This window comes from Acipenser ruthenus, chromosome 11 (genome assembly GCF_902713425.1).
Source record: "Acipenser ruthenus chromosome 11, fAciRut3.2 maternal haplotype, whole genome shotgun sequence".
NCBI classification, from domain to species: domain Eukaryota; kingdom Metazoa; phylum Chordata; class Actinopteri; order Acipenseriformes; family Acipenseridae; genus Acipenser; species Acipenser ruthenus.
The window spans coordinates 3,049,793-3,076,255 of NC_081199.1; the positions used below are offsets into that span (position 1 = coordinate 3,049,793).

The 26,463-nt window shown below is 43.3% G+C and overlaps 1 protein-coding gene across 6 annotated transcripts in view; it reads left to right on the forward strand.

Moving 5' to 3' along the window:
• The first annotated feature begins 980 nt into the window (after positions 1–980).
• Positions 981–26,463, forward strand: part of LOC117426274 (serine/threonine-protein kinase TAO3-like) — a 38,181-nt gene continuing 12,698 nt past the window's right edge. The window contains exons 1-14 of one of the 6 annotated variants that reach the window (XM_059032891.1): positions 981–1,268; positions 9,539–9,605; positions 12,110–12,207; positions 13,564–13,752; positions 14,352–14,423; positions 14,629–14,730; positions 15,050–15,095; positions 15,869–15,965; positions 16,273–16,386; positions 16,791–16,882; positions 17,374–17,467; positions 19,002–19,083; positions 22,928–23,095; positions 23,695–23,892. In XM_059032891.1, coding sequence (XP_058888874.1) covers positions 13,621–13,752; positions 14,352–14,423; positions 14,629–14,730; positions 15,050–15,095; positions 15,869–15,965; positions 16,273–16,386; positions 16,791–16,882; positions 17,374–17,467; positions 19,002–19,083; positions 22,928–23,095; positions 23,695–23,892 — 1,197 coding nt within the window. In that variant the 5' untranslated portion in view covers positions 981–1,268; positions 9,539–9,605; positions 12,110–12,207; positions 13,564–13,620. Of the gene's footprint in view, positions 1,269–1,289; positions 1,549–9,538; positions 9,606–12,109; positions 12,208–13,563; positions 13,753–14,351; positions 14,424–14,628; positions 14,731–15,049; positions 15,096–15,868; positions 15,966–16,272; positions 16,387–16,790; positions 16,883–17,373; positions 17,468–19,001; positions 19,084–22,927; positions 23,096–23,694; positions 23,893–26,463 lie in introns of those variants that run through there. The other 5 variants (XM_059032894.1, XM_059032893.1, XM_059032892.1 and 2 more) reach the window with 5 other exon arrangements.

Consider the following 26,463-nt stretch of genomic DNA (forward strand, 5'->3'; position numbering starts at 1 on the left):
GCAGGTCACCTGTACAGTATTCTAATGTCGCTATTCGGCTTTATTTATCTACCTGGTTAGCCAGAAGAAAAATACTAAACAAATACAAACAACGTGACAGCTTTCTACAATAAAAATGAAACAAATAATGACACGCACGCTGCTGCACTACAGTAAGCTCAGAGCTCTAGAAGGTGAGTGATCCATAATAATACAATTTCGTGTACATTCCATATGGTTTTTTTTTTCACTTCCTGTTAAAGCTGCAGAACTCACCCAACCTGCTTTATTATACAGCGGGGCAGCAGTATAGTATCGCCAGATTTAGCCAATCAGCGTGCAGTCCCTTTTTCTGCTAGAGCGGGTGTGGGCACAGTACGCTCAATGTAGACAACAGCTGTAGCGTTGAATTGAAACGTTAACTGGCGCATTTCATTCTAAGCTGTTGGATCCATTGGATCTGTGCCTGCCCTTTAGTGTAATGATTGAGATTCAAAGGGAAAACAAGTTATTTTGACAGGGAAAGGGCAACCAAGCAAACACAGATGAACTATGCCCCGGGCTCCTGTCGACATTATTAAACATTGCGAAACACATTAGGTATCGGTAGGGAATCCCCAGGGATGCAATTTGAACCTTGACATTTCAACTATTACTGAAATACTTCCTTATGGACTCACAAGCAGTACTACGCGATTCAATAATAACCAGCGCACTGTTTATTAACATCGGATAAACGTGCTAACTTTATTTTTACAAACGTATTATTCATGCATGGGTTATGTGGCACGTTTAGCTGCTCAAGTAGGGGCGCTGGAAAGCATACCGGTAGCAAATACAATTCAGCCACTATTGCGTGGATTTATTTGTGGACTGTGTGCAGGGGGCGAGTGTGTTGTAAAATTCTATAAATAGCATCTTCCGTGTCATTCAAAAATAAAATATGATCAGATTCCACAACCACATCCCTTTGCCCTCACATTATTAATACTTAAGACTCGCTCCAGAGAAATGATCGACAGACGGTCCCCTCTTCATGCATTGCACCCTCGGCACGCGTTGATGGGCTCTGTGCTCGATTGACTCACCCTGCAGATAGAACCGCACCTCTGAGAGAGAGTCGAGAGGAATAGAGAAGAAACGAGCAGTCTGCATTGATCGTGTTGTTGCAACGAGAACGCAGGCGGGACGGAGTGACAGTGCGTGAAGTGCGTGCGTGGGGAGACGGTCACACCGCGTTTCTGCGTGGAATACCCGAGACTCGACCACACCGGATCCCGAGGAGCAAGGTTTGGGTCGTGTTGTTTTAATTCAACTCTTCTTAAATCCGCCTGGCTAGTGTAATGCACGGTGCACTGTCCGCTTCCTCGCTTGCTAGCTGTCACCACGGGTTTTTTTTATTTTTTTTGGGCCGCGGAAGACGGATTCATTGATTCAGGAAGTCAAACTGCTGTCTTTTAAAAGAGAAACAACGACTGACACCCACGGAGGGGAACTTTGTGCGTTTTATTTTATTTTATAAAAACCTGGACTTTTCAGAGAAGTGACCCTAACCTGACCGGTCAGTTGGTAAATGTTAACAACGCCTTATTATTATTATTATTATTATTATTAAGAAGGTGTTTATGTAAGTTTAAGAAGTTTAGCACGCCGTCTATTTTCACGACGTGTTGAATTTGAATTTAAACTGGCTGAACGGTGGATAGGAAAAATAAATGTTACAAGAACAACGACACTGCCGAGGCTACATTCAGCACGAATGTAGCTTTTTTTGGTCTAGCAAGTTATAACACACCGTAGCACTAGGCTCGAGTTTGTCCTTTTTGTATCGAAGTCTCATAAAAATATGTATAGCTTTTGAGTTTTTAATATAATACTGAAGACAGGCGACAAGGTGCTTAGTGCGGAACCGGCTCACGTTATTTACTAAGGGTCTGAAAACAAATTAAAATCGGAGGGTATTAATTCTTGACGCATCCGACTTGAAGTAACGGGTAAATAAAAGTTTATGAAGTACTTGCATTTAATGCGGCAGGTTTTATAACTGTTGCGTAGTTTACATACGTACTCTGTCGTGTTATTTTTTAGATTAAGCGTGGGGAATTACATACTGGTGTAACTGAGACGGGTGGGTTTTACAGCTAAAATAAATACAGAACATTTAAAATGCGATTTAATAGACCGACTGTAGTTTAATCTTCTTGTTAAAGGTAAGTGTAGTCCATTCACGAGGTGGTGCCGTGTGTGAAGTTTTCACACGCAGCCCGTGTTCAAGCAAGGTGTGTCAGGAGAGAAGGGGCTTTTCCTGGTTAGCAAAGCTAAGATACGACAGTCAGTATACCGCTTCTCTAACGCTGCGTTTCTTCGGATGAAGTTCTTAAACACTTTACACAGTAGTGATCTGCTAATGGGGCGCGGTGTTATACGAGTAAGACTACACGAGTGATAGTAATGTAACTTTTGAGAGCTTGTGGTTTAGTGAGCTCCCTCGGGGGGGTTGCATGTCCCCGGTGACGGTAGGTGGAGACGTGTGGCTGGAGAGATCTTCTTCATACTTGGTTACGACATTCCTTAACACAAGTGGAGAAAGAGACTCTGAACCGTGAAGATTTCACTCTCCAATATGTGTGTGAGAGGCTGTACGTTACTGACATAAGCAAATACCATGCCTGCCCGGTAAAATACACGCTTGGTTTTTATTCGATTTAAAAAGTTAAAAAGATATTTTTTATAAGGAATGCAGTAAATATGAAACTAAACTGCGTTCATTTGGTTGAAAGCAACAAGCTTTTAATTAGTATTTTAGACTAGTCGGCCTTTAAAATTTATTTAAATTACAATTTTCGTTTTACGTCAGACTTGTATATTGTAATGTACTTTATTTTAAAAATATTAACAATGTATTTATTACAATATCAGTAAATTATTATGCTATTGAAGGACCAGTGCGTGGGGCGTGGGGAGGGGGACCAAACAGGATGCTAGGATACTAAAAGTAAGACTTGTCTTAATTTATTATAAACTGAGTGTAATCTAGGATAAGGACATGAACATTAATATTTAACTTTTACAGAGCCATTACTGCTGCAAAAAAAATCCATTATCTCGTCTGAATGAATTCACTGTGCTACTCATATGGTCACTTGAACTAATCTAGCCGTACACAGGAGTACTGTGCTGGGTTATAACAGTAAAACAAAGTGGTCTTGCTGGTATTGTTTTGGGGTGTGTGATGGCAGGGCAGCTGGAGGGATTTTGACAGTAACGCAGTTTACTTGTAAACAGTATATTTGGTGATGTTGTGTGGGACGCTCCAGTTTTTGAAGCACATTGAGATTAATAATCATACATACAGTGAAGAACCCTGTGCAGGTGTGGAGTGCATGGACAGTGTGCCACCCTTGCATCTCCACGTTCTGCTGGTTTCTGATGTGTTCTGGGTTATGGCGAGCGGGAGGACACTGTTAAACCCAGAGAGGATAAACAGTAAACTTGTTAATTTATTTCAATGCAAACTGAAAGCTGCCGCAGGGATGGGAAATGTGATTCGTGTTGCATAGCAGTTTCACCCAGCCTGGGTGACAAGCTCAGGTGGGTCTTGGTAAACTCCTAGTGAAACCAGGAATGGATCACACTGCTATGCAATGGGAGTTTTGTTTCCAGACTTTCACTTGCAGCATGTCACTATTTTTCTATGTGTGAGCCAGAAAGTGACATTTCTAAACACCACTGTAACTAGACGACGTGCTTATCTGATTGGGATGAAGCTTGGTTGGGACGGCCAGTAGCAGGAGCAGCGGACGGTATCAGAATGCGGGGATGTAAGGGGGCGCCTGTCGGCCTGTCCTTTCGTACACGCAGAGCTGTGAAGCATGTGTGCTTCCTTTTGAGTGGAAGTTCCAGACAGGAGACACGGGGCTGGTCGATAAACAGCAGCTGGGTGGTCTTCGCTCTGACCATGAATACACACTTCCTATTGCCTGTTTTATGTGACTAGATAGACTCCTTTATCCCTCAGACAGACAGACAGGTGCACTGCAAACCCTGTGACACATTCATTGAGTTACAGTTCACCAGATTGTAGGTGTGCTGTGGCTAACCAAGCTCATAGTAAAACCTGGAATGGGTGGAAGCGCTATGCAATAGGAGTCTTATTTCCATCGCTGTTTTACAGTATGGGCTATATGTTTATAGACTTGATGTTTGGTTGTAGCTGTCAGTTTGTTAATACACTCTTCTGGTTCTCCATACTTTACCTGTTACTGAACTGTAACTCCAGCAGTTCAAGTGGAGCGCTCTGTATGCAGATTTATATTTTTTTAGCCAATGTTATCCTTTATCAATTCTATATTTGGTGGTAAGGCTTGTTAAATTCTTATTAAAAGGACATTTCCTGTTTCAGAGTATACTATTGCCAAATAGGGCAGCTGCTAGTAACAACTCATATTTTTAGAGTAGACTTTTTTTTTTGTTTGTTTGTTTTCGTAATGCTGTAGCTTTGCGGTACCATGAATTTAATAAAGCTGTTCCTGAAGAGGAGTATTATAATGAATGCAGTTTCCACTGTTTACTAAAGCCTGCCAGCTAGGAGCACTGCACCTTTCCACACCTCAATAAGACATGCAAGTTACAGTAAAACAGACCTGGATTACCACAAATACAAAAGGCTCATTGTTTTTCAATCGACTACTAACTTATGTACAGTTTGTCGTGGCGGTTTATTGATCTATTACTGATATGGTTTTTACAACACATTTTAAAAAAGAGTAATAAATAATGTTTTGCAATAAATATTCCCTGAAGACCAGATCCACCCAGCGTTTGGCACCAGTTCATTTAAGAGCACCTTCTGTGTATGGACTGTGGACATCAATATCCAGGATTGAGCTGAAAACAGCAAGTCTGTCTGTCTGTCTGTCTCTCTCTCTCTGCCTGTGTCTGTCTCTCTCTCTCTCTCTCTCTCTGTGTCTGTCTCTCAGGACAGCTGCATACATTGAGACCTCTATAATAACATTTTCCATTGTATAATTGTTTTTAAGCATGGAAACTGTTGTTCATCATCAGTGTGGGATGAGTAAACTCATAAATCTGAATTGCACCATGTGATCCAGCCATTAGGTGAATTACTCACCCGTGTAGTGGCTGTAAATGGTAATGTATTCACAGGCACGAGGTGTGCCGGTTGGCAGTGTCAGCCAGGTATGCTGCTCTGTTACTGTACATACAAGAAGAGAATTCCTTGGGTTCACAAAACCAGTGGAAGCTATTTGCTGTAATGCAGTGACAACTGTAAGCCTCAATTAGAGAAAGAATGTGGAACAAAATGCAATTCCCAAACGCACGCGTTGTTCTGTACAGGATAATTAACGAGGGATCGTCTGCATGGCAGAGACAACGAGAAGGAGGGAAGTCGTTCTTCAGTATTTCATTTATTCAGTCTACTCTCCTTTTTGTACTGCACAACACCCCTTTAACATACATATTCAGGGATGGAAATAAGACTCCTATTGCATAGCACTTTGAATTACCAGTGTATTTCAGAACCTCAATGTGCTGTGCACTCGGAGGTGGCAGTGCACTGTTTTACTGTGGCTTAATAAACTTGAAATAACCAGCAGCATTCAGAAGCTACACGTGATGTATGTTTTTCTAATGTCTGATATTTTCCAGTCAACAGCAATGAATTCATGCTCCCCTAGAAACCCTTATTTACTGTATACAAAACATTCCTATTGAGAGGCCAGCCAGCACACAGCTGTACAGGATCAGCTGTAGCGTCAGTTTAGCATGCTTCCTGCTGCGAGCGGTCAGCTCAGGGTTAAGGGAGTGGAAACGCAACGGCTACTGTACAGCACAGAGGAATTCATTCTGCGTGGCTAAGTATTGCCTGCCCATTTTCCCCACTCCCCAAAGAAAATCACCAAGTGGCAGCTAAACCTGGCATTTAAACATAAATTTAATGTTGATCTAAAATAAGTGCATTTATAAATATTACCGATATTGCTTATTATTTTTTATTAAAGCCACGATTTTCAATCCGACTCTTGTTGCTGTCTTTGTAAGTAAAGCACCCGAAGACACTTCAAACCTGTCGTAATGTTTCTAGACATCGCTTCCCTCATTGCTGGCATTGAAACAAGCAGGAACACTTAATTCTGTTACAAGAGTTCAGAAAACAAATGTGCAGCACAGTTGTGAGAATCATTTTTCCAGTCTTCCACTGACACATGAAGGTGTTCTGTGTTTATCTTATTGAAATCATTAGCTCAAGTTAACCCCAGACCCCAGGGGGTATAACTGGAAGCTGAGTAAAATGAAGTTTCGAACAGAAGGCAGGAAGCACTTGTTATAAGTTCATGGAATAGCCCGCTAGGTTACGTAGTACAATCTAAAGCACAGGGAACATTTTAAAAGAAAAACAGATTCTGTGCTTTTAAATGAGATCACCCCAGTAAAGGAGACTGGTGTGCTAACAAGTTAATCAAATGTTTCATTTTCTTAAAGCTGACCTCTGTGTGCAGTAAACAGCTGATACTATACTCTACTGAATACCTACTGCACCCACCCTAAAACACACAGGCACATTGGGTGTTTGAAGACAGTGTTTACACTACAGTAACTAGAGAGAAAAAACTAATCGTCAAAAGCCAGAGCTATTTTTATGCCTGGATCAGACACCGACTGGTTTTCCTGTTCTCCCTCTATTGTCATGAAACCCCACAATACCAGCTGCAGCACTTTTTAAATCGGAAAGCCCTGTCGATCAGCTCTTCAGAGCCAGTTCACATGTTTCAAACGTCGGATGAAAAACCTGAAAGGGTCAAGGGGAGAGATTTAAAAGAATGTTTTTTGAGGGGTGTTACTGAAGAAGCCAACAGCAGTGCCATGACGAATACCACACTGCATCTTATCCTGAAGATGCAGAATTCGTGAAAACGCTCTCTAAGTATCCCGGACAAATCTCAAGAGGCTCTTCTGGAACGCTTGATTACTTAAAAAGACATAAGCTGCTGAGACGAGCTGGCTGCACAAGTCCAGTTTAAACTGTGACTTGATGATAAACTGTGTGCCTACTTTACTTTGGAAGCCATCGTTCAGTATGCTCAGACAGATGGTTCATGCCATGAGCACGCTTACCCCATTGATCACGCTTTTATGGAGGACGTTTGACCTGACTCTGCAATGATCACTGTTGTGTGAGGTCTGCTATCTGACAGCGCATCAGTTTAAACTGAGGCCACAGAGATACCACTGCAGCACCTTGCTCACTTCAGTGTAGCGATTTTAATCTCTTCACTTCCCCACAGGAATGTTCGAGGTTGTAGAGCAAAGGCGTGAAAGCTGTGCTCAAGCATTAAGTGGACTGTAGCTACTTCGTCGTGTTATTTTAGATGCATTCATTATTTATCAGAGAGTTATGTTTTATTTAAATTAGGAAGTGTTGTTACGGACTCTCTCTCTCTCTCTCTCATCCCCCTCTCTCTCTCTCTCTCTGTATTTCCCAGGCTCACAATAGGGAGAGAAAGGAATAGGAAGAGCGTTTTGTTTCTGATCATTTCAGAAGCAACATGCCATACTGCACTATGTACGGCAAACTGAATCCCACCACTCTTTAGATAATTACTGTAGGAAGCAGGGATTAAAATAAGACTCCTATTGCACAGCACTTTCACCCATTCCAGGTTTCTACGAGCTTGATTAGCCACTCAGGGGTGTCTAATTAAACTCACAGTAACTGCTGTGCAAATGGATTAAACTGCCTACTGCTACCCATCCCTGTGATAGTATATAAGCAACTGCAAACAGAATCCTCCACGTTCTATATCTTGAGGAGTTATCAGGTTCAGCGAAGTGCTACCAATTACCAGACAATAACCTTTTGCAGGGGACCATGGTTAGATGTGGTTTCCTGTTGCAAAATGAAGCTTGCACAAGGATCAAGAGATTACCTGTACCACAGGCTCCTATTTTAAGTAATCCTCGACTCTATTGGAATACCTGTCTTGGCAACAGGGACAGGTTTCCATCCACAAGCTCAGAACGTTGCAGAGTTGTTTGATTGGTGGGACAGGTTTCCATCCACAAGCTCAGAACGTTGCAGAGTTGTTTGATTGGTGGGACAGGTTTCCATCCACAAGCTCAGAACGTTGCAGAGTTGTTTGATTGGTGGGACAGGTTTCCATCCACAAGCTCAGAACGTTGCAGAGTTGTTTGATTGGTGGGACAGGTTTCCATCCACAAGCTCAGAACGTTGCAGAGTTGTTTGATTGGTGGGACAGGTTTCCATCCACAAGCTCAGAACGTTGCAGAGTTGTTTGATTGGTGGGACAGGTTTCCATCCACAAGCTCAGAACGTTGCAGAGTTGTTTGATTGGTGGGACAGGTTTCCATCCACAAGCTCAGAACGTTGCAGAGTTGTTTGATTGGTGGGACAGGTTTCCATCCACAAGCTCAGAACGTTGCAGAGTTGTTTGATTGGTGGGACAGGTTTCCATCCACAAGCTCAGAACGTTGCAGAGTTGTTTGATTGGTGGGACAGGTTTCCATCCACAAGCTCAGAACGTTGCAGAGTTGTTTGATTGGTGGGACAGGATTCCATCCACAAGCTCAGAACGTTGCAGAGTTGTTTGATTGGTGGGACAGGTTTCCATCCACAAGCTCAGAACATTGCAGAGTTGTTTGATTGGTGGGACAGGTTTCCATCCACAAGCTCAGAACGTTGCAGAGTTGTTTGATTGGTGGGACAGGTTTCCATCCACAAGCTCAGAACATTGCAGAGTTGTTTGATTGGTGGGACAGGTTTCCATCCACAAGCTCAGAACGTTGCAGAGTTGTTTGATTGGTGTTTTCCTGGGGGAAACGAGATGCGATCACAAGTCTATTCACGACCACAGTGTGCGACGCGTGATCTTACACAGCTTTGTGTTTCAAACATTTGGTGAGCAGTGATTGTGACGGTGAACAGAGCAGCTGTAGTTCCAAGTCGAGGTGTTTTCTGGTGGCAGATTTCATTGGGAGGTGGAAGTAAGCTATAGGGTACGGGATACACAGGGTTCCATATGGGTTTCGGGTGCAGATTCAGTTTGCTGGTTTCTACCGGGTCGATTGTTGGTGGCACCTCTTGGCTTGGGCAGCATATTGCAGTTTAAAAGAAATCGCAGCATGGCTTGCAGTGGTTTGTTTTATCTCTTTCTGTTCTCTGTGAGGCAGACCCATTGTTATTGGGGTTAACCGAGGCCCCAAGTGAGTAGTGTAACTATTTTAATAGCAGCCTGTCAAAAAAGAGGAATGCAGGAGAGGTCTTACAGGTCTTACTGTAAATTAAGGAGCTTAACAATTGTACTGTGTTATAAACAACAAAAATCCTAGAGCCACTGACAGTGCGTCTGCTTTGCAGCCTTGATTACCATTAAACTAATTATCTCATATTTTAGAAAGGATGATTTGTATTAATAGCATGTTCTGGGTCGCTTCAAACCCTCCAGGATTTAGTAAATCTGCCTTGGTTCTGAGTTTCAATTGCATTGACTATTCTCTTAACTTCTTTTTCTGTTTCCAGAGTGCTGTGGTGTGTGCCGTTTCCAAAGGCCAGCCTGCAGAGGATTTCCATAGATTTCCATTTTAAAGTACGTGGAAACTTTAAGCACCACAGCAGTTGTATAAATTACTATGAGATGAAGATTAAGATCAGTGAACCCATTACGACCGTTGGCTGTGTCTGTTTTTTATTTTACTATGCATTTTACAATATTAACACACAAAGAGCCTCATTTACAAAAGGACACTCAATGTAGCTGTAACGTGCACCATAAATCTAAATGTACTGCCCCATTTACTAACAGAGAACGCATGCCATAGCGTGCACCCTGCCTATACTGTGAGCACGATCATGTCCAAGGCTTCCCCTTGACCACCGGGATCTCAAAAGCCCCAGCAGTCCAGGCGTATCTTTTGGTCAGTGGCTTACTTTGAAGGTTGAGGTGGCTTCCATTGCCGGGCCATGAGCGATCAACAGACGCAGCCCTCCGCGGGAGACAGAAAGAGGCAACACAAACTAAAAGTGTACGCGGAGGAGTTAGAAATTCTAGTGAAGGAGGTTGTTTTAAATTATAATACCTTGTTTGGTCCGGTGTTTTATTTAACACTCTGTTATTTGTACCAAGGTAATGAACTATAAAATACAATTATAACATTCATTCACGTTTATTCACCTTTTAATATAACCTGTTATTTACAGGCAAGTGTCACTGCTCTATGTGAAAACTTTAATGCAAGTAATGCCTCCATGCTGCCAGATAGATTTCATCCCAGATAAACAGGTTTAAATAGTGCACCTATCTGTGATTAAAGCCTGGTTTCCAAACTAATGAATTATCGCTTTAAGGTGCACACTGCGATCATCACCCTTTAAACATGGTGTGAATAAAGCTTCTCGTTCAGAGTGGGGGTCCTCATTTAAATACATTATCATGCATTACCGTACAAATCACATCTTCATTCTGATTACCAGAGTGTGGCTCAATAAAATCAGCGTGTGTGCCAGAATATGCCCACTTTTTTTCCCTGCTGGCAGTAATGAACCTGGTATTTAAATCTTCACAGCCTGGTGTCTCATTGTGAGTGGATTCTGACCCAGTGTAACCTCTCCACCCATAATAAGAAACTGGTGCATTGTAAAATTCAGATAGAAATGAGTATCATTTAGGGATCACTGGTGTGTCGCCTGTCTGATTTTCAGCCTCTTCTGAAACGTTTTTGCTGTGTACGTACGTCACAGGGTTTGATTACAACGTGCTGTCTCTGCACAGTAACGTGTAATTAATGTCTCATTTACATTAAAATGAGCAGCGCCCCCGTGCACGTTGTATGTAAACCGCTTTCGAATCCAGGTTTGGCAAATGTTTGAATGTCTTCCTATAATTAGCAGCTGCCGCATTAGCAGAATTGGTCTCTGAAGTGCGGTAACATGATATAGATCGTTAAACCCGGGATTGAGGTTCAGTAGTAAAAATGCTACGTGCTGTAACGCTCTTGAGGACGTGCCAAGTGGATATTCTGTTTTTTATTCAAGCTAGGATGTGTTCCGTTTTTGTTTGCGAGCTGCAGTTGTCAGAGTGGCTGTTTCGGAATGTGCTGCTATTCTGTTTAAAGTGAAACAGCCGTGGTGGGGAAGGCTGCGCGCTCTGTTCTGTCAGCAGGCGGGTGAACAGCAGACACTGATGTTGAAACGAGTTCCAAACAGCAGGACGGTTCTGAATTCTGAATTCTGAATTCTGAATTCTGAATTCTGAAATCTTTCCAGCGACGCCAGTGCAGTTGTATAATTATACAACAAAACAAAAAATGTTGCCTCTGTGTTCGTTACATACAATGCATACCGTAGCTGCTTCTAAGCTTTTTCTGTAGTTATGCACAGCTCATGAAAATGTATCTGTATACCAACTAAGAAGGAAAGTGAAATCTCGGTCCGCACAAGCCACAGGGTGGAGAACACTGAGCTCTCTTGGGTGGGGGTGACTGGAGTTTGTTTTATATCAAGGAACAGGAATGATTGAGTGTTCTGTGAAGTATAACAGTGGTGTGTGCGTGCGCGTGTGTGTGGACAGCGGTGGTTCGGATTAATGGAAATTTTAAAAGGCTTCCCGTTTAAAGGGACCACTCAAAACCGTAAATCCGTGGAACAGAGTTTTTCTTTTGAAGGTTAAGTGATAAACACAGCCACACCCTTTTATGTTCCTGCCAAGAATTTCCAGTAGCGTTCATGCTGGCAGATTCTGCATTGCTGTCTGGATTTAGTCATCTGTGGATGCGTTTTGATTTGCCCCATCATCATCATCATCATCATCATCTGCTTATTCAAATAGTTGGGATGACTGGCTGTTACACAAGCTGTTGCATTGAAATGTATGTTATGCTGGCTATGCTGGCAATGCAGGCTGAAATGTTTGTCTTCTGCTCTTAGTTTGTGAGGGTTATACCCCTGTAAAACATGCCATAACAACACAGTCCACAAGGTGCAACTTTCAGTATTTGTATTTTTTTTTTTTTTGTATCAGTTTGGTTCCTGCAGTATGAAATATTGGAATCTTATGTCGGAGTATATATAAAAAGTCTTTCCTTATTTCCACAGGCCTTTTAACCACGCAGAAGACGATCAGAAATGAAATGCTAAAATGAGACGGCGACACGCTTGACCTGAAAAGTGAATTTTACGGCACATTTTTAAAGGTACAGTTTGTGTACTCTGTGTTCAGCTAGTGCCTTGATAAGCGTAATGATTGCTGTCTGTTTACCACGTAACCCTGAATTAAGTCACAGTTCACGGTGCTCCTAAAAGTACACATTATACAGAGCTCCTCCTTTATAAGGAGACCCTTTGTACTACAGAATATAAAGAGGCACACTCGTGACTCCTATTTGCCCCATACTTGTTATAAGGCAGAACACAGCTAGCACGTTCTTGTAACTGTAGCGTTATAAAGAGGGAGACTGTAACTGCTCTGGCGGTGCCATATTATTGATTTAATCAAGGGCTTAGTTTAGCACTTCTTTTGTCCTAACAATGTTTTTGTTATACTGATAACATGCTACAGAAATACAAACCCGAAGAGCTCAGATTTCCTTCTACATCTAAAATGTATTAGGCATGCATCGCACACCATACCTGTGAACTTCCACTCGCCGTTTTGACGAGCGCAATTTGGTGAACAAACGGAGTGCTGTGATATCTGCTGGTACTGGCACACTTCATTTCAGCAGTAGAGACGTGCTTCCATGTGTTCTGACAGGACGGGTCTGCTGTGGTTTCCTGGACCTGTCCTGCTATCTGGGGAGCGTGGTACAGTGTGTGGCACAATCCATTCACAGGAATTAAGGGATTTGTTCTTAATGGTATTGTTTGAACTGAAATTCTGAAAGACTGTGGTGTTGTACTGGCTTGCCAGTACAGTTGTACTGTCTTGCCATTTTAAGACCAGGGATGAATTGAGAAATGTAACGAAAGGAAGCCTAAACACAAAAGGTGGTGACTGTTGCTTTAAAAAGTTGTGTGTCATTGTTCCTGCTGTCGCTCGCAGTCTTGCCTTCTAGCTACTCCTGCCTGCATTTCTTAGTCGTCATGCACTGCTTTTAGCCCGTGGGCAGCTCAGAGACCAGGTGTAAAACGCTGTGAGCCACTTGTGGAGCTTCAGGAGCCTGTGTGGACGTGCTTGAACCGCGCGCAGGTGATGAGGACACATGCTTCACCCAGTGCTTGTTTGTGGTTAATGAATGACAATACGCCTGGCTATTACAGTGCAGGATTATCACAGAACAAAACACATGAATTGCAGGAAGTACTGGGCTTATTATTTGGTTTATTGTATACATTTGACAGCTATTGACCCTGGCATGTGTTTTATAAGGGACTTCTAAAATGACTTTGTGTCACTGCACCTTTAACCCTTGATTGTACTATAGAAGTAGAAAAGAAATCTGAGACATGTGAATGTTAGAATGAGTTTCATCTACAAGGACTGTTCAAACTAACAATGTACATTTATTTATTTATTATTTCATGTCTTTTTTTTTTTTTTGCATGTGCAGGTACTGATTGTCAACGCCACTCTCGTTGATGACATCGCAGGCTGTGTTTAGGTCATAATGCCGTCGTCGTCACGGAAAGGAGCTCCGAAGGACCCGGAGGCAGCTGACCTGTTCTTTAAAGAGGATCCAGTGGAGCTCTTTTCTGACTTGCATGAAATTGGCCATGGAAGTTTCGGGGCGGTTTACTTTGTGAGTAAATGTATTCGTACTGGTCAGCGCTCTATTACAGGAGGGTTGGTTTGTGTCCATTTAGTTTAGTTTGCCAGGGTCGTGCCTGAGTTTATTACAACAAACATGTTGGCTGCCTCCCATTGTGCAGGATTAGAGTGGGAACGAGTCTTTTTAAAGTCAATACGGAGCACATTGTTCTGCGTGTAAATCCCCACTGATCCATGTGCTTGCTGTTAGCAGAGCCTGGCCGCTCCAGTCACTGATTGTGATAATAAAGAAGGATCCTGTTATTATGACTAATTGGCTTGGGTAATAGGTTTACGTGGACAAAGAGGGAGCGTGGATCTAAATATCTGTTCTCAAGACTGTTACCTGTCAAAAAGTGACAAACCGGTCTACAGAATGTCTGTAGTTAATTCTTGAATTGGAAGAATAATTGTTATTATAAATGGATGAGTCCAAGGTTCAAAGTTGACTTCTTGTGCAACGTGTTTTCATTGATCAGTCACGGGTGTTGTAATTAATCATTAATCCATAATCATTAAGGCTTATCGCCTAGTATGATTTTAATGAGGGGATAATAAACGGGAGATATTTATTTGCGTGTATCTTTACAGGCCAGAAATTCTCGCACAAATGAGGTGGTGGCGATCAAGAAGATGTCTTACAGTGGGAAACAAACGACAGAGGTGAGAGTCTGCCTGAACACCAGAAAGCACAACCAAAGTCTCTTCACAATCTGCTGTTCCTACACTGGCGTTCTGTAGCAGGAGTTCTGTTCTTTGTGTAGTGTTTTTAAGATTACAAATAAACAAGGCATTTTACCCCCCCGCTTCTAACTCTAGGAGAATTCAAATCTAGTTATAATTTATTTATTTATTTTTTTACTTCTAGAAATGGCAGGACATCATCAAAGAAGTGAAGTTTTTGTGTCAGCTCAAGCACCCGAACACCATAGAGTACAAGGGCTGCTACCTGAAAGAGCACACTGCCTGGGTAAGAGGGAACGTGCACACAGCGCCGCCCTTGTGGCGCACACACTGCAGTGCGGTTCTAAATGTTATACATCGAGGTGATCAAGTGCCCATGTTCATGAAAGTTTTTCTCAGCTGTTTGAGAGAGGGTTACAGGTTCATTTTCACCTCCGAGTGCCGTTTTAAGATGATGTTAAAACAAAATAATCTTAATTGTTAGGAGCTGCTCTGTGGTTTAATTTCATAATTAAACACATGGTTGGAACAAAGAAAACTGTACTACAAAGTAAACCTTCAAATAGACATGAAGCTAACTCTGTGTGTTTTTTGCATTGTTTCAGTTGGTCATGGAATACTGCCTCGGTTCGGCTTCTGATTTAATAGAGGGTGAGTTTATTTAACATTGCCTGCACTCTCCCTTCAGCCATTGCAACAAATCCATGCTCACGTAGCACTGCCATTCACTGCAGCGGCTAAGCAGACTCTAGAGAAGCAGACCCTGAGTTGCTTTCAAACCTGGGGCAAATTTACAAAAGGATTTTGAAGCTCTCGAGAACAATATGGATCCTGCTTCTTTAACATGATGTTTCGTACCACACCCTCCAGAACAGGGGGGCCGCCTTCTTTGGGTGGCTTTTGATGTTCTATAGTAAACCTTTTGGAATACGAACATTCATGTCTGATTTTGTTAAACTCCCTCGTGAAAGACCTGTGAACTGATCCAATTTCATTGAACAAAACAAGTCCTTTTAATAAGCGTTTATTACTGCTGTAAAAACTATAGGAAATTGGCAGGAGCAATGCATATTCAAAAAAGAAAAAAAAATGCTGTAGTAAACTAAAGTGTTTTTGGACAGTACAAGAAGTGTGTTTTTCTATAGGTTTGTGTGTTAATAATGGGAAGAATAGGAAATTAAAGCAGCGTCGCCAGGACATGTTGTGTCTTTCAGTCTGAGATGTTAATATGATGTTAAGCTTTCCTTTGCCCAGAATCCCAAGTTTGATTTCCCAGCATTCAGCACGTTTGGAATCCAGTGACCAATAGACGTCCTAATAGACTGAAGACAGTCACTATTCTGTGCATTCACTCAACACGTTTAGTGTAACCTTCCCAGTTACCGAGAATATTCACTATTTCCTTCCTTCTTTTTTTTTTATAGTTCACAAGAAGCCACTTCAAGAAGTAGAAATTGCTGCCATTACCCATGGTGCCTTGCAAGGTCTGGCTTACCTGCATTCCCATAAGCTGATTCACAGGTGAGCGGATGACTTCACTGTTCATTCACATGCTATTTATAGACGGCGGACACACACACACGCCCTCACATACGCACACGCCCCTCACACACACACACACACGCACCCACGTTTGTGCAGCCGATGCTGTAACAAAGAGAGTTTGTACTGACGACAGCGTCAGCAGTGTGCAGGTTGCAGTGAGGTGTGGTGCATTGGTGCTTTGACCATCTGAACAACCCCCAGTTCTTAGACTTTTTGAACGTTTCAGTGGAACTTTGGAAAAACCCAGCTGTTTTTAAAATTCTGTTTGTTTTTCGTTCTTTAGAGATGTCAAAGCTGGAAACATTTTACTGACGGAGCCAGGCCAGGTGAAACTGGCAGACTTCGGCTCTGCTTCTATAGCCTCTCCTGCCAACTCCTTCGTGGGAACGCCGTACTGGTGAGTGCCAATCCAGACTCTAAACTGTTACCCGCACAACACTGTACAGAAATAAAACACATCGTTCAAAGAACAGCAGGCTTGCGAACCTGCATCTCTAAGAGTGTGTGTGGGGCTGTAAGTCAGTACAATGCCAGGATTGCTCCTAATTCAAATATATAAACGGTGACAGTTCAATTGAATAGACCCCAGTACGGTAAATCAAAAACCAATCCTACCCTTAAAAACGTTTCCCCATAGTAAAAGCATAGCATAGTGTAATAAACAGCCTGGTTAAACACCGGTAAGCACTGTAAACCCCAGAGAGGTCTGGTAAAGCATGGTATAACCATGGATAGAGCATGGTGAAAGTGCATGCTTACCATGCAGTTTATTGTGGTGGTTTGCTTTTCTTTTTTGGACAGGATGGCCCCTGAAGTAATCCTGGCTATGGATGAAGGGGAGTACGACGGGAAAGTGGACGTGTGGTCTCTCGGAATCACTTGCATTGAGCTGGGTGTGTAGGAGACTGCCAGGGCTGTCCTTTCTTATTGTTACCATCGACGGGTGTCTTGAACTCTAAGGATGGACCCATTCATCTCCAGTTGTGCTTCAGGGTTTTAGAATGCCTAAACGGTTTAGTGTTTAACATCACCGCCAGTATAACCGCGCCGTGCCGTGTGTGTCGCTGAAGTGAACGAGAGCGTCTTTGTTTCATTCCAGAAGCTTGGAATGGGACTGTTTGTTTGTTTGTTTGTTTGTTTGTTTGTTTGTTTATTTATTTAGTTGCTCAGATTTTCTGGCACAGAGTGTTGAGAGAATGTTGTGTGCTATTTCTGTTGACTCAGCGTCAAATTAATATTGTAGTACATTATGAATGGTGTGGGTGGATTTTAATAATTGGATCACATTATGGTGACATTAATATCTGGTTAATTTAGCAATGACACAAGAGGTTAGGAAACCCTTTTTGACACACAGGATTAAATCTGCTTTCTCTTTCTCAAGCTGAGCGCAAGCCTCCACTTTTCAACATGAACGCAATGAGTGCCTTATATCACATAGCCCAGAACGACTCCCCAGCACTGCAGTCAAATGAGTGGTAAGCTGACTCGTTTACTTTCTTTTTTTTTGTTGTTTTTGCCCTGAGCTGCGTTTTCGGAGAGCATAGTCACAGAGGTCGAAGTAAAGCAGCTATCACCCACAGTCATCTGGCTGCAGTCAGGATGCTGCTGCTAATGCATAGATTGCAGTTTAAGAGCGTGGACTGGTTCAGGGAGTATCCTTGTTTCCTTAGTCTAGGTAAATAGGTCTGTCTGACTCGATGAATGCAGCACTGTTTACCTTCACGTTGAAATGAGGTCGGAGAGGCTGTGGAATAATGGCATGGCTGAGGAGCAGTGAAACTGGCTGCTGTGTTCCGTATCCATTTCTCAGCGCATCCAGTCACAGTGCCACGGCTGGTAAATACTACAGTGTGAAAACAAGGTCATGGGTGCAAGGGGGGGGGGGGGGGGGGAGTGTGGAGGGGATACCAAAACAAAAAAGTCTATTGACCTTTCATTTTTTGGCCGCTGATTGAGGGGATGTTAAGTGTGTGAATGTGAGAGATCTCTTATTACGCAAAAGGCAGGCGAGATGAGCGAGTTTCAGAAACGCAGCGTATGATCTGCGAGGGTGTGCTGTGGAATAGTGGGATGTAGTTGATCTCGTGACTTGCTGGCCTGACTCTTGGTATTGCACAGCTGCAGTGCAGACTGGGATATCTTCCTCTTGGCACGGTGCATGTGGAAAGCAAAAGGGCAGAGCAGATGCTGCAAATGTGGGACCTCCGCTAACAAGCAGTGTGGAAGGTCTAGATTAAAGGCATGTTGGATCAAAGGCAAACATATAGGGTCTCTGGAATAACCTTTTCTTCAAATGTACTGTGTTGCTGGGAAAAGTACCTATAGTTTAGATTAAAAATACATTCTAAATGTTTTCTGAAAATGATTTGTGTTATAATATGAAGTCATCTGCCTAGGTCGCTGTGCAAACTTTTTAGTTGCATCACCTCTCAGAATGATCTAAGGGCAAAGTGAATGCAAGTATAACACTTGGACACACACGTGTACGCTGCAATTCGTATAGCATGGCTTGAATTAATTATCTCCAATGGCCATATTAAATACAATAAAAAAATGTGTTTGTATGGTTTTAAGCTGATGGAAATGGATATTTTTGAATGTTCAAATTGAATCAAGTAGAATGATTCGTAAGCATGTACAGTATGTGTGTGTGTGTAAAACAAATTGAAGGTTCAAATGGGTGTGGTGTGTGTCTGTGTGTGTCTGTTTATTCCATGCATGCTTGTTCAAACAAGCAAGTCTTATGAATGCACCAAGCAAATAAAGCAAGCCAAGCCAGTTTTATTAAAAGGGTGGAATCCTCTAGACTTGAACGTGATCCTCATTAAAAGGGCTATTATAATAGAATACCCTTTTAGTGCAAACAGAGTGCAGCGTTAACAGATGAAATGTTCACCCTCTGTGTCGTGCAGTTTGCAAGTCACAGTGCACAGTTGTCTGTGGTTTTGTCCTGCGTACAACTGCACGTTTCCCCTCCTTGAATCTGAATTTCCACATGCATTTCAACAGGTCCGATCCTTTCCGAAGTTTTGTTGAGTACTGCCTGATGAAAATTCCTCAGGACCGAGCATCTTCGGCTGATCTGTTACAGGTAAGTACTACTATTATTATTATTATTATTATTATTATTATTATTATTATTATTATTATTATTCAGTGCCTAATGCGATAGAGAGCTGAATTGAAAACAAACTCTTCATTTAGCTTTTAGTAATTATTTGACTATATTCCATTTCTGATTGCTTTGTGGTACATTAGTTGGAGTAAGTTGCACAGTAGCTTGTTTAATTAAGTAAAGGACCGTCCTTCAAGCCATTATTCTGGTAATGTTTCCCTTCAGTGCGGGTGTGGTGTCGCATGGCAAGTTTATTTTTACCTTGCAGGGCAGGTAAACCGCTTCCGAGATGAACGGCTGATGTTTATAAATAGTAGAGCTCACCTTTTCTTTATCAAGTGGCTGCTATAATCATCTTCTAAGTGGTGTAACTGAGCTGCCAAGGCTGAAGTCCTTGTTTTACTATATGTGCTCATCATCACATCCCAAGCTATCCATGAAGCGATGCAGAAACACACCTCGCAGTCTCTTGCACGGCAAAGTCACTTTCTTCAGGTGTGCGTTTCACTGGTCTGATCTGTCGGTCTCTTTCTTCAGGTGTGCGTTTCACTGGTCCGATCTGTCGGTCCCTTTCTTCAGGTGTGCGTTTCACTGCTCCGATCTGTCGGTCCCTTTCTTCAGGTGTGCGTTTCACTGCTCCGATCTGTCGGTCCCTTTCTTCAGGTGTGCGTTTCACTGCTCCGATCTGTCGGTCCCTTTCTTCAGGTGTGCGTTTCACTGCTCCGATCTGTCGGTCCCTTTCTTCGGGTGTGCGTTTCACTGCTCCGATCTGTCTGTCGGTCCCTTTCTTCGGGTGTGCGTTTCACTGCTCCGATCTGTCTGTCGGTCCCTTTCTTCAGGTGTGCGTTTCACTGCTCCGATTTGTCTGTCGGTCTCTTTCTTCAGGTGTGTGTTTCACTGCTCCGATCTGTCTGTCGGTCTCTTTCTTCAGGTGTGCGTTTCACTGCTCCGATCTGTCGGTCCCTTTCTTCAGGTGTGCGTTTCACTGCTCCGATCTGTCTGTCGGTCTCTTTCTTCAGGTGTGCGTTTCACTGCTCCGATCTGTCTGTCGGTCTCTTTCTTCAGGTGTGCGTTTCACTGCTCCGATCTGTCGGTCCCTTTCTTCAGGTGTGCGTTTCACTGCTCCGATCTGTCTGTCGGTCCCTTTCTTCAGGTGTGCGTTTCACTGCTCCGATCTGTCTGTCGGTCCCTTTCTTCAGGTGTGCGTTTCACTGCTCCGATCTGTCTGTCGGTCCCTTTCTTCAGGTGTGTGTTTCACTGCTCCGATCTGTCTGTCGGTCCCTTTCTTCAGGTGTGTGTTTCACTGCTCCGATCTGTCTGTCGGTCTCTTTCTTCAGGTGTGTGTTTCACTGCTCCGATCTGTCTGTCGGTCTCTTTCTTCAGGTGTGTGTTTCACTGCTCCGATCTGTCTGTCGGTCTCTTTCTTCAGGTGTGCGTTTCACTGCTCCGATCTGTCGGTCCCTTTCTTCAGGTGTGCGTTTCACTGCTCCGATCTGTCGGTCTCTTTCTTCAGATGTGCGTTTCACTGCTCCGATCTGTCGGTCTCTTTCTTCAGCTGTGCGTTTCACTGCTCCGATCTGTCGGTCTCTTTCTTCAGCTGTGCGTTTCACTGCTCCGATCTGTCTGTCGGTCCCTTTCTTCAGCTGTGCGTTTCACTGCTCCGATCTGTCTGTCGGTCCCTTTCTTCAGGTGTGCGTTTCACTGCTCCGATCTGTCTGTCGGTCCCTTTCTTCAGGTGTGCGTTTCACTGCTCCGATCTGTCTGTCGGTCCCTTTCTTCAGGTGTGCGTTTCACTGCTCCGATCTGTCTGTCGGTCCCTTTCTTCAGGTGTGCGTTTCACTGCTCCGATCTGTCTGTCGGTCCCTTTCTTCAGGTGTGCGTTTCACTGCTCCGATCTGTCTGTCGGTCCCTTTCTTCAGGTGTGCGTTTCACTGCTCCGATCTGTCTGTCGGTCCCTTTCTTCAGGTGTGCGTTTCACTGCTCCGATCTGTCTGTCGGTCCCTTTCTTCAGGTGTGTGTTTCACTGCTCCGATCTGTCTGTCGGTCTCTTTCTTCAGGTGTGCGTTTCACTGCTCCGATCTGTCGGTCCCTTTCTTCAGGTGTGCGTTTCACTGCTCCGATCTGTCGGTCCCTTTCTTCAGATGTGCGTTTCACTGCTCCGATCTGTCGGTCTCTTTCCTCAGCTGTGCGTTTCACTGCTCCGATCTGTCGGTCCCTTTCCTCAGGTGTGCGTTTCACTGCTCCGATCTGTCGGTCTCTTTCTTCGGGTGTGCGTTTCACTGCTCCGATCTGTCGGTCTCTTTCTTCGGGTGTGCGTTTCACTGCTCCGATCTGTCGGTCCCTTTCTTCGGGTGTGCGTTTCACTGCTCCGATCTGTCGGTCCCTTTCTTCAGATGTGCGTTTCACTGCTCCGATCTGTCGGTCTCTTTCTTCAGCTGTGCGTTTCACTGCTCCGATCTGTCGGTCCCTTTCCTCAGGTGTGCGTTTCACTGCTCCGATCTGTCGGTCTCTTTCTTCAGGTGTGCGTTTCACTGCTCCGATCTGTCGGTCCCTTTCTTCAGGTGTGCGTTTCACTGCTCCGATCTGTCTGTCGGTCCCTTTCTTCAGGTGTGTGTTTCACTGCTCCGATCTGTCTGTCGGTCTCTTTCTTCAGGTGTGTGTTTCACTGCTCCGATCTGTCTGTCGGTCTCTTTCTTCAGGTGTGCGTTTCACTGCTCCGATCTGTCGGTCCCTTTCTTCAGGTGTGCGTTTCACTGCTCCGATCTGTCGGTCCCTTTCTTCAGGTGTGCGTTTCACTGCTCCGATGTGTTTGTGTAAATTGTGCACCTGTAATCGGTGGCTGATCTTTGTGTTTTCCGAGCATGCAGGTAATCCCTCATCATCTTTTAATAGTTTTATGTTCTTGGTTGTCGCACTTCAAAGCACAGCTTTCTAGTGCTGACCTGTGAACAGGTTGGTTATTGTAGTGTAGTTCCATAACTGACAAGGTAACGACAGGCTAGTGGACGTGATCCAGGAGATTTAACAAGGTCCTCTCGTAATCCCAGTACGTACTGACACTAATATCTAATCATACTGATCTGTTTACATTATTGTACATTGTTTCCAGTAACGGTCGCCTTTTTGTTGTAAAACAATCTCCAGTTATTACCAGAGCCTTATTGACTGTCATTGTAAGAGATGCAGGCTGTGTTTTTTTTTTTCTTCTAATATTCAGAGACATGCTTTGCTGTTGCATTGATGTTTTAAAAGAATCTGCATCGGCTAGTTTCAAAGACCTTGATTAGCACTAAGCTTTGACTACTGTTCCTAAGGTGAGGTTCCATAGTTAAACCAGCTGTTTAACATCTAGCAAATAACCACGTTACATTGTAAAGACACCAGCTGCTTTTCTAATTGTTGAACAAATGCTAAATGATTTTACAAAGCTTCACCTTCCAGTACATCTGTAATGTTTAAGCCAGCGAATGAATACAAAACCTGCAGCAATACATTGAGAAAGAAAGAACATATCAAAATGTACCTCCATTGGTATATAATAATAGATAGTGACACCCAAAAGAAAATGCCTCCGTGTTGACCTAGTACTCTCTCTTTCAAGGATACGTATCCCTCACATGTAAGCGTGTGTATTTTTCACTCTCTGTAGGATGCAGAATGTATTAGGAACGGTATTTATGATGCCAGGCAGACCTTGTAGGGATTTGTGGTTGAAGAAATCTTGCTTTCTGTTTCGTTGAGCCTTGTTTTCCCTGCATCATTTTTAAGGTATTAAGTCTCACTGATGGATTTCCTTTTCCTCTCCTCCCAATCCCGGCAGCACGACTTTGTTATCCGGGAACGGTCCCAGACGGTCCTGACCGACCTCATACAACGGACAAAAGATGCCGTCCGAGAGCTCGACAACCTTCAGTATCGGAAAATGAAAAAGATCCTTTACCAGGAGAGGCACAACGGGCCGCTGACCGAGTCCCAGGAGGAAGAGGAGGTGAGAATAACGAACCGCCAACACGAGACCATGCAGCAGACACCTGCACAGTTCATCAAGGTGGTCCAAGCTCTCAGCTCCTGAAGGGAGAAAACCTGCGAGGTGATCTGCTGTTCGTGTTACAGAACGCAGCGCACCGTACAATCGAATGACCTTGTGCTTGGGTGTTCGCTGCTTTCTGTGAGATTTTCAGTTAACTTTCAGTTTCATATGTAGCCCATGCACCTGTTTCCTAGTAGAACGCACCCCTAGTATAATGGAAGGTAAGTGCAAGTGAAAATTTCATTACAATACAACAGCATAGTAAATTGTCACAGTAACATTGATAAAAGTGTGTGGATGTATAACATACAGTACTTTCACTCTTGATAAAACTATCCTACATACAAGCACGTGCATCTTTCTCCCCCTATTTGCACATGTTATTTGTAATCATTTTTTTTTTTTTTTTTTTTTTAATAAACACTGATGAAGGCGCTAGCCCGGACTTTCACTTGCAGTTTTACAGTCCAAGTTCAGGACTCTGTGTTGTGTGATGCTTGGACTAGGATTACAGCTCCCTTGCTGAGTGTGTTTCTGTTGGGGTGGGGGTGTTGCAGGACAGCGAACACGCGAGCTGCAAGATGAACAGCCTGGGCAGCAACCACTCCATCCCCAGCACGTCCGTGAGCACGGGGAGTCAGAGCAGCAGTGTGAACAGCATGCAGGAGGTCGTGGACGAGAGCAGCTCTGACATGGCCATGATGCACGACTACGACAGCACCTTGGAGTCTGAGCCCTCCTCTGTGCCCAGAAAGGTCAGTTCAGAGAGATCTGCACGGAAACTGAACCCGCGGAGAGAGGGCGCGCTAAGAAACTGATGGAGATAAAAAAAAACCTATTTACATAGCAGTTTGATCCATTATTTGTTTTACTATGAGTATAAGAAGACACACCTGAGCTTGTTACCTACACTGAAGCTTGTAGTAAAACCTGGAATGGGTGAAACTGCTATGCAACAGATCTCCCTCATCCCAGACGGTTAAGGGTGAAAGATACTGAACACAACTGCTGAATGCCTCTTCGTTTTGAATGTGAATTTCAGTGCTGTCCCAAGGCTGTCCCTTTTTTTTTAACTGTTGTCATGAGTTCCAGTCCTTCTTTCCAGGTAACCTGTACTCAATATTCTTTACCCTAACTGCATGGGTGCTGCTACTCAGACCTGCAGAAACGGGACGGCTGTCATTCTGTGCGTACAGAAGTTAGTGGATTTGAGAGTATTTCATCCTAACAAGGAGGGCTGGTCTTTAGAAGACAGTGTGAGTGCTGTGTAAAAGCAGAGCAGGTCATCTCTGTACCTCACCCTTCACTCGTGCTACAGCAGCCCTGTTCAAATAGTTTATTCAGCCGTGCCGCTGATTTCCAAACTGTCGTCAAGCATGGAGTCCGCAAGACTGAAACTGAAACTGCAGAAACATCAGCCTCTGTCCTTCGCTGTAAAGCTGGAGAAGCCAGTTTCTCCGGTGGTGTTAGACTACCCTGCGTCCTTCTGAACTTCTCTATTGTTTTTGTTAACCCTACCTTACCTCAACTGAGGTGTAAAGAACACTTTTAAAAAAACATTTTTATTTAAAACGCTTTTTACTTTGACGCCTTATTTTTTTTATGAGTCCCAAAGTTTAGCTTTGTCTTGAAGAGCTCGTCTAATTGAGCTGAAACTTTGCACGGGCATCTAGCACATGTTATGGTAGCAGAATAAGCACCTGATTGCTTAGGCAAATGAAGGATATATGCATTTGATTAAACTTTGCATGGGCATTTGTTCCAAGTAGTTTTCCAGAATACTGCGTCGTTCCTTTTCAAGGCTGACCGAGCTGTTAAGATTACATCTTGGAAACAACATGCAAGCGTCGGGTGACGTAATGCATGGGTATTGTTGTTACTAGAGTTTTGCATGGAGTAGATTTAAAAACTGCTTATCCAGTTGTGCAGAGACTTTCTTACACAAGTTCAGGGAGTGTGTGAATATTGGTGTATGTGGATGGAAACATATTTACATTTATACTTGAGTGTGGAGGTTGGTTGTGCGTTAAGGTTATCTGTGTGGTTTTTTTTAATAATGACTGATGGCATTAATAATGTGTTTACAGACATGGTGGGGGGTGTATGTTGCTCCCCACACATAAAAAACCAAATTCGCTGTCTCATGGGCTGGGACACAATCATACATTAATTCTGTATTGAAGGATAATTCTGGCAACTGTTCAATATTCTTCTCTTTTAAATATGTTAGCTTCTTATATAATGCAATTCAAAAGTAACAGTTAACTAATATGAAATCGTACCCAGACTACATCAAGATCTCAGAATAACCCTGCAGTTATAATTGGAACACACCTGCCAGCCTAAAAACTGGAGTGATTCTACTTGTATGCTTGGGGCTTTCAAGCACCAACCAAACTTGTTCGAATTCTGTGCTGTGTATGAAATGACCAGCCTCTTTTTATACCATCCTTTTCAAAACAGAAACAAGTGCAATCATATTGATCCAGGTTGGAAAGAAGAATCCTGTTGCATAGCAGTTTCACCCATTCCAGGTTTTACTGTGAGCCTGATTAGCCAGTGTATAGTTGACAAGCTCAGGTGTGTCTTATTCAACTCCATAGTAAAACCAGGAATGGGATCCAACTGCAATGCAGTGGGAGTCTTATTTCCATCCTTGGTGGGAGCAGCAGCTCTGTAATCAGTAAATGGGAACAGAAAATATACAGAGAACATAACCCCAAACTAATTGAAATGAGCACATTGTTGATGTTATGGAAGATGTAAGAACCAACAGGGCTTTGATGCATTGCCTTACAGGAAGGGGACATTCCTTAATGCATTAAGTGACGTTGTTCTCATTTGAGGACAGGCTACTCTGTCATTTTTAACTGCAGTCTCCCTGTTATTTTCGTTGCCTCAAACTATTTTGTTATGATAACGTGCCCTAATTTTGTTAAGTGCAAAAGTTAACCCTAAATCTAACGGTTCATTCTGCAAATACAGCCCTTCAGATGCTTCTCTGACACCTCAATATAAAAGGATACACTTCTTGGTGTTTTTCAACCCGCAGTGATGATGAAGCTCAGTTTTCTAAGTGTTGAGCTTCGGACCCGGCGTGAAATTTCACTGCTCTGAATACGGGCACGTCTAACTGGACTGTCCTCAAAACAGAAAAGAACAAAATATTGATTTTTAGGATGTATTGCACTTAATAGGTTAAACATGTCACTGTCTCTTTAAGAGAGAGCAAGAGAGAGAGAGAGAGAGAGAGAGAGAGGCATAGAAAGCGCTAGAATCTAAGCCGTTATGTGCAGAAAGCAGCACAGCGCTGGTGTGACTGCTAA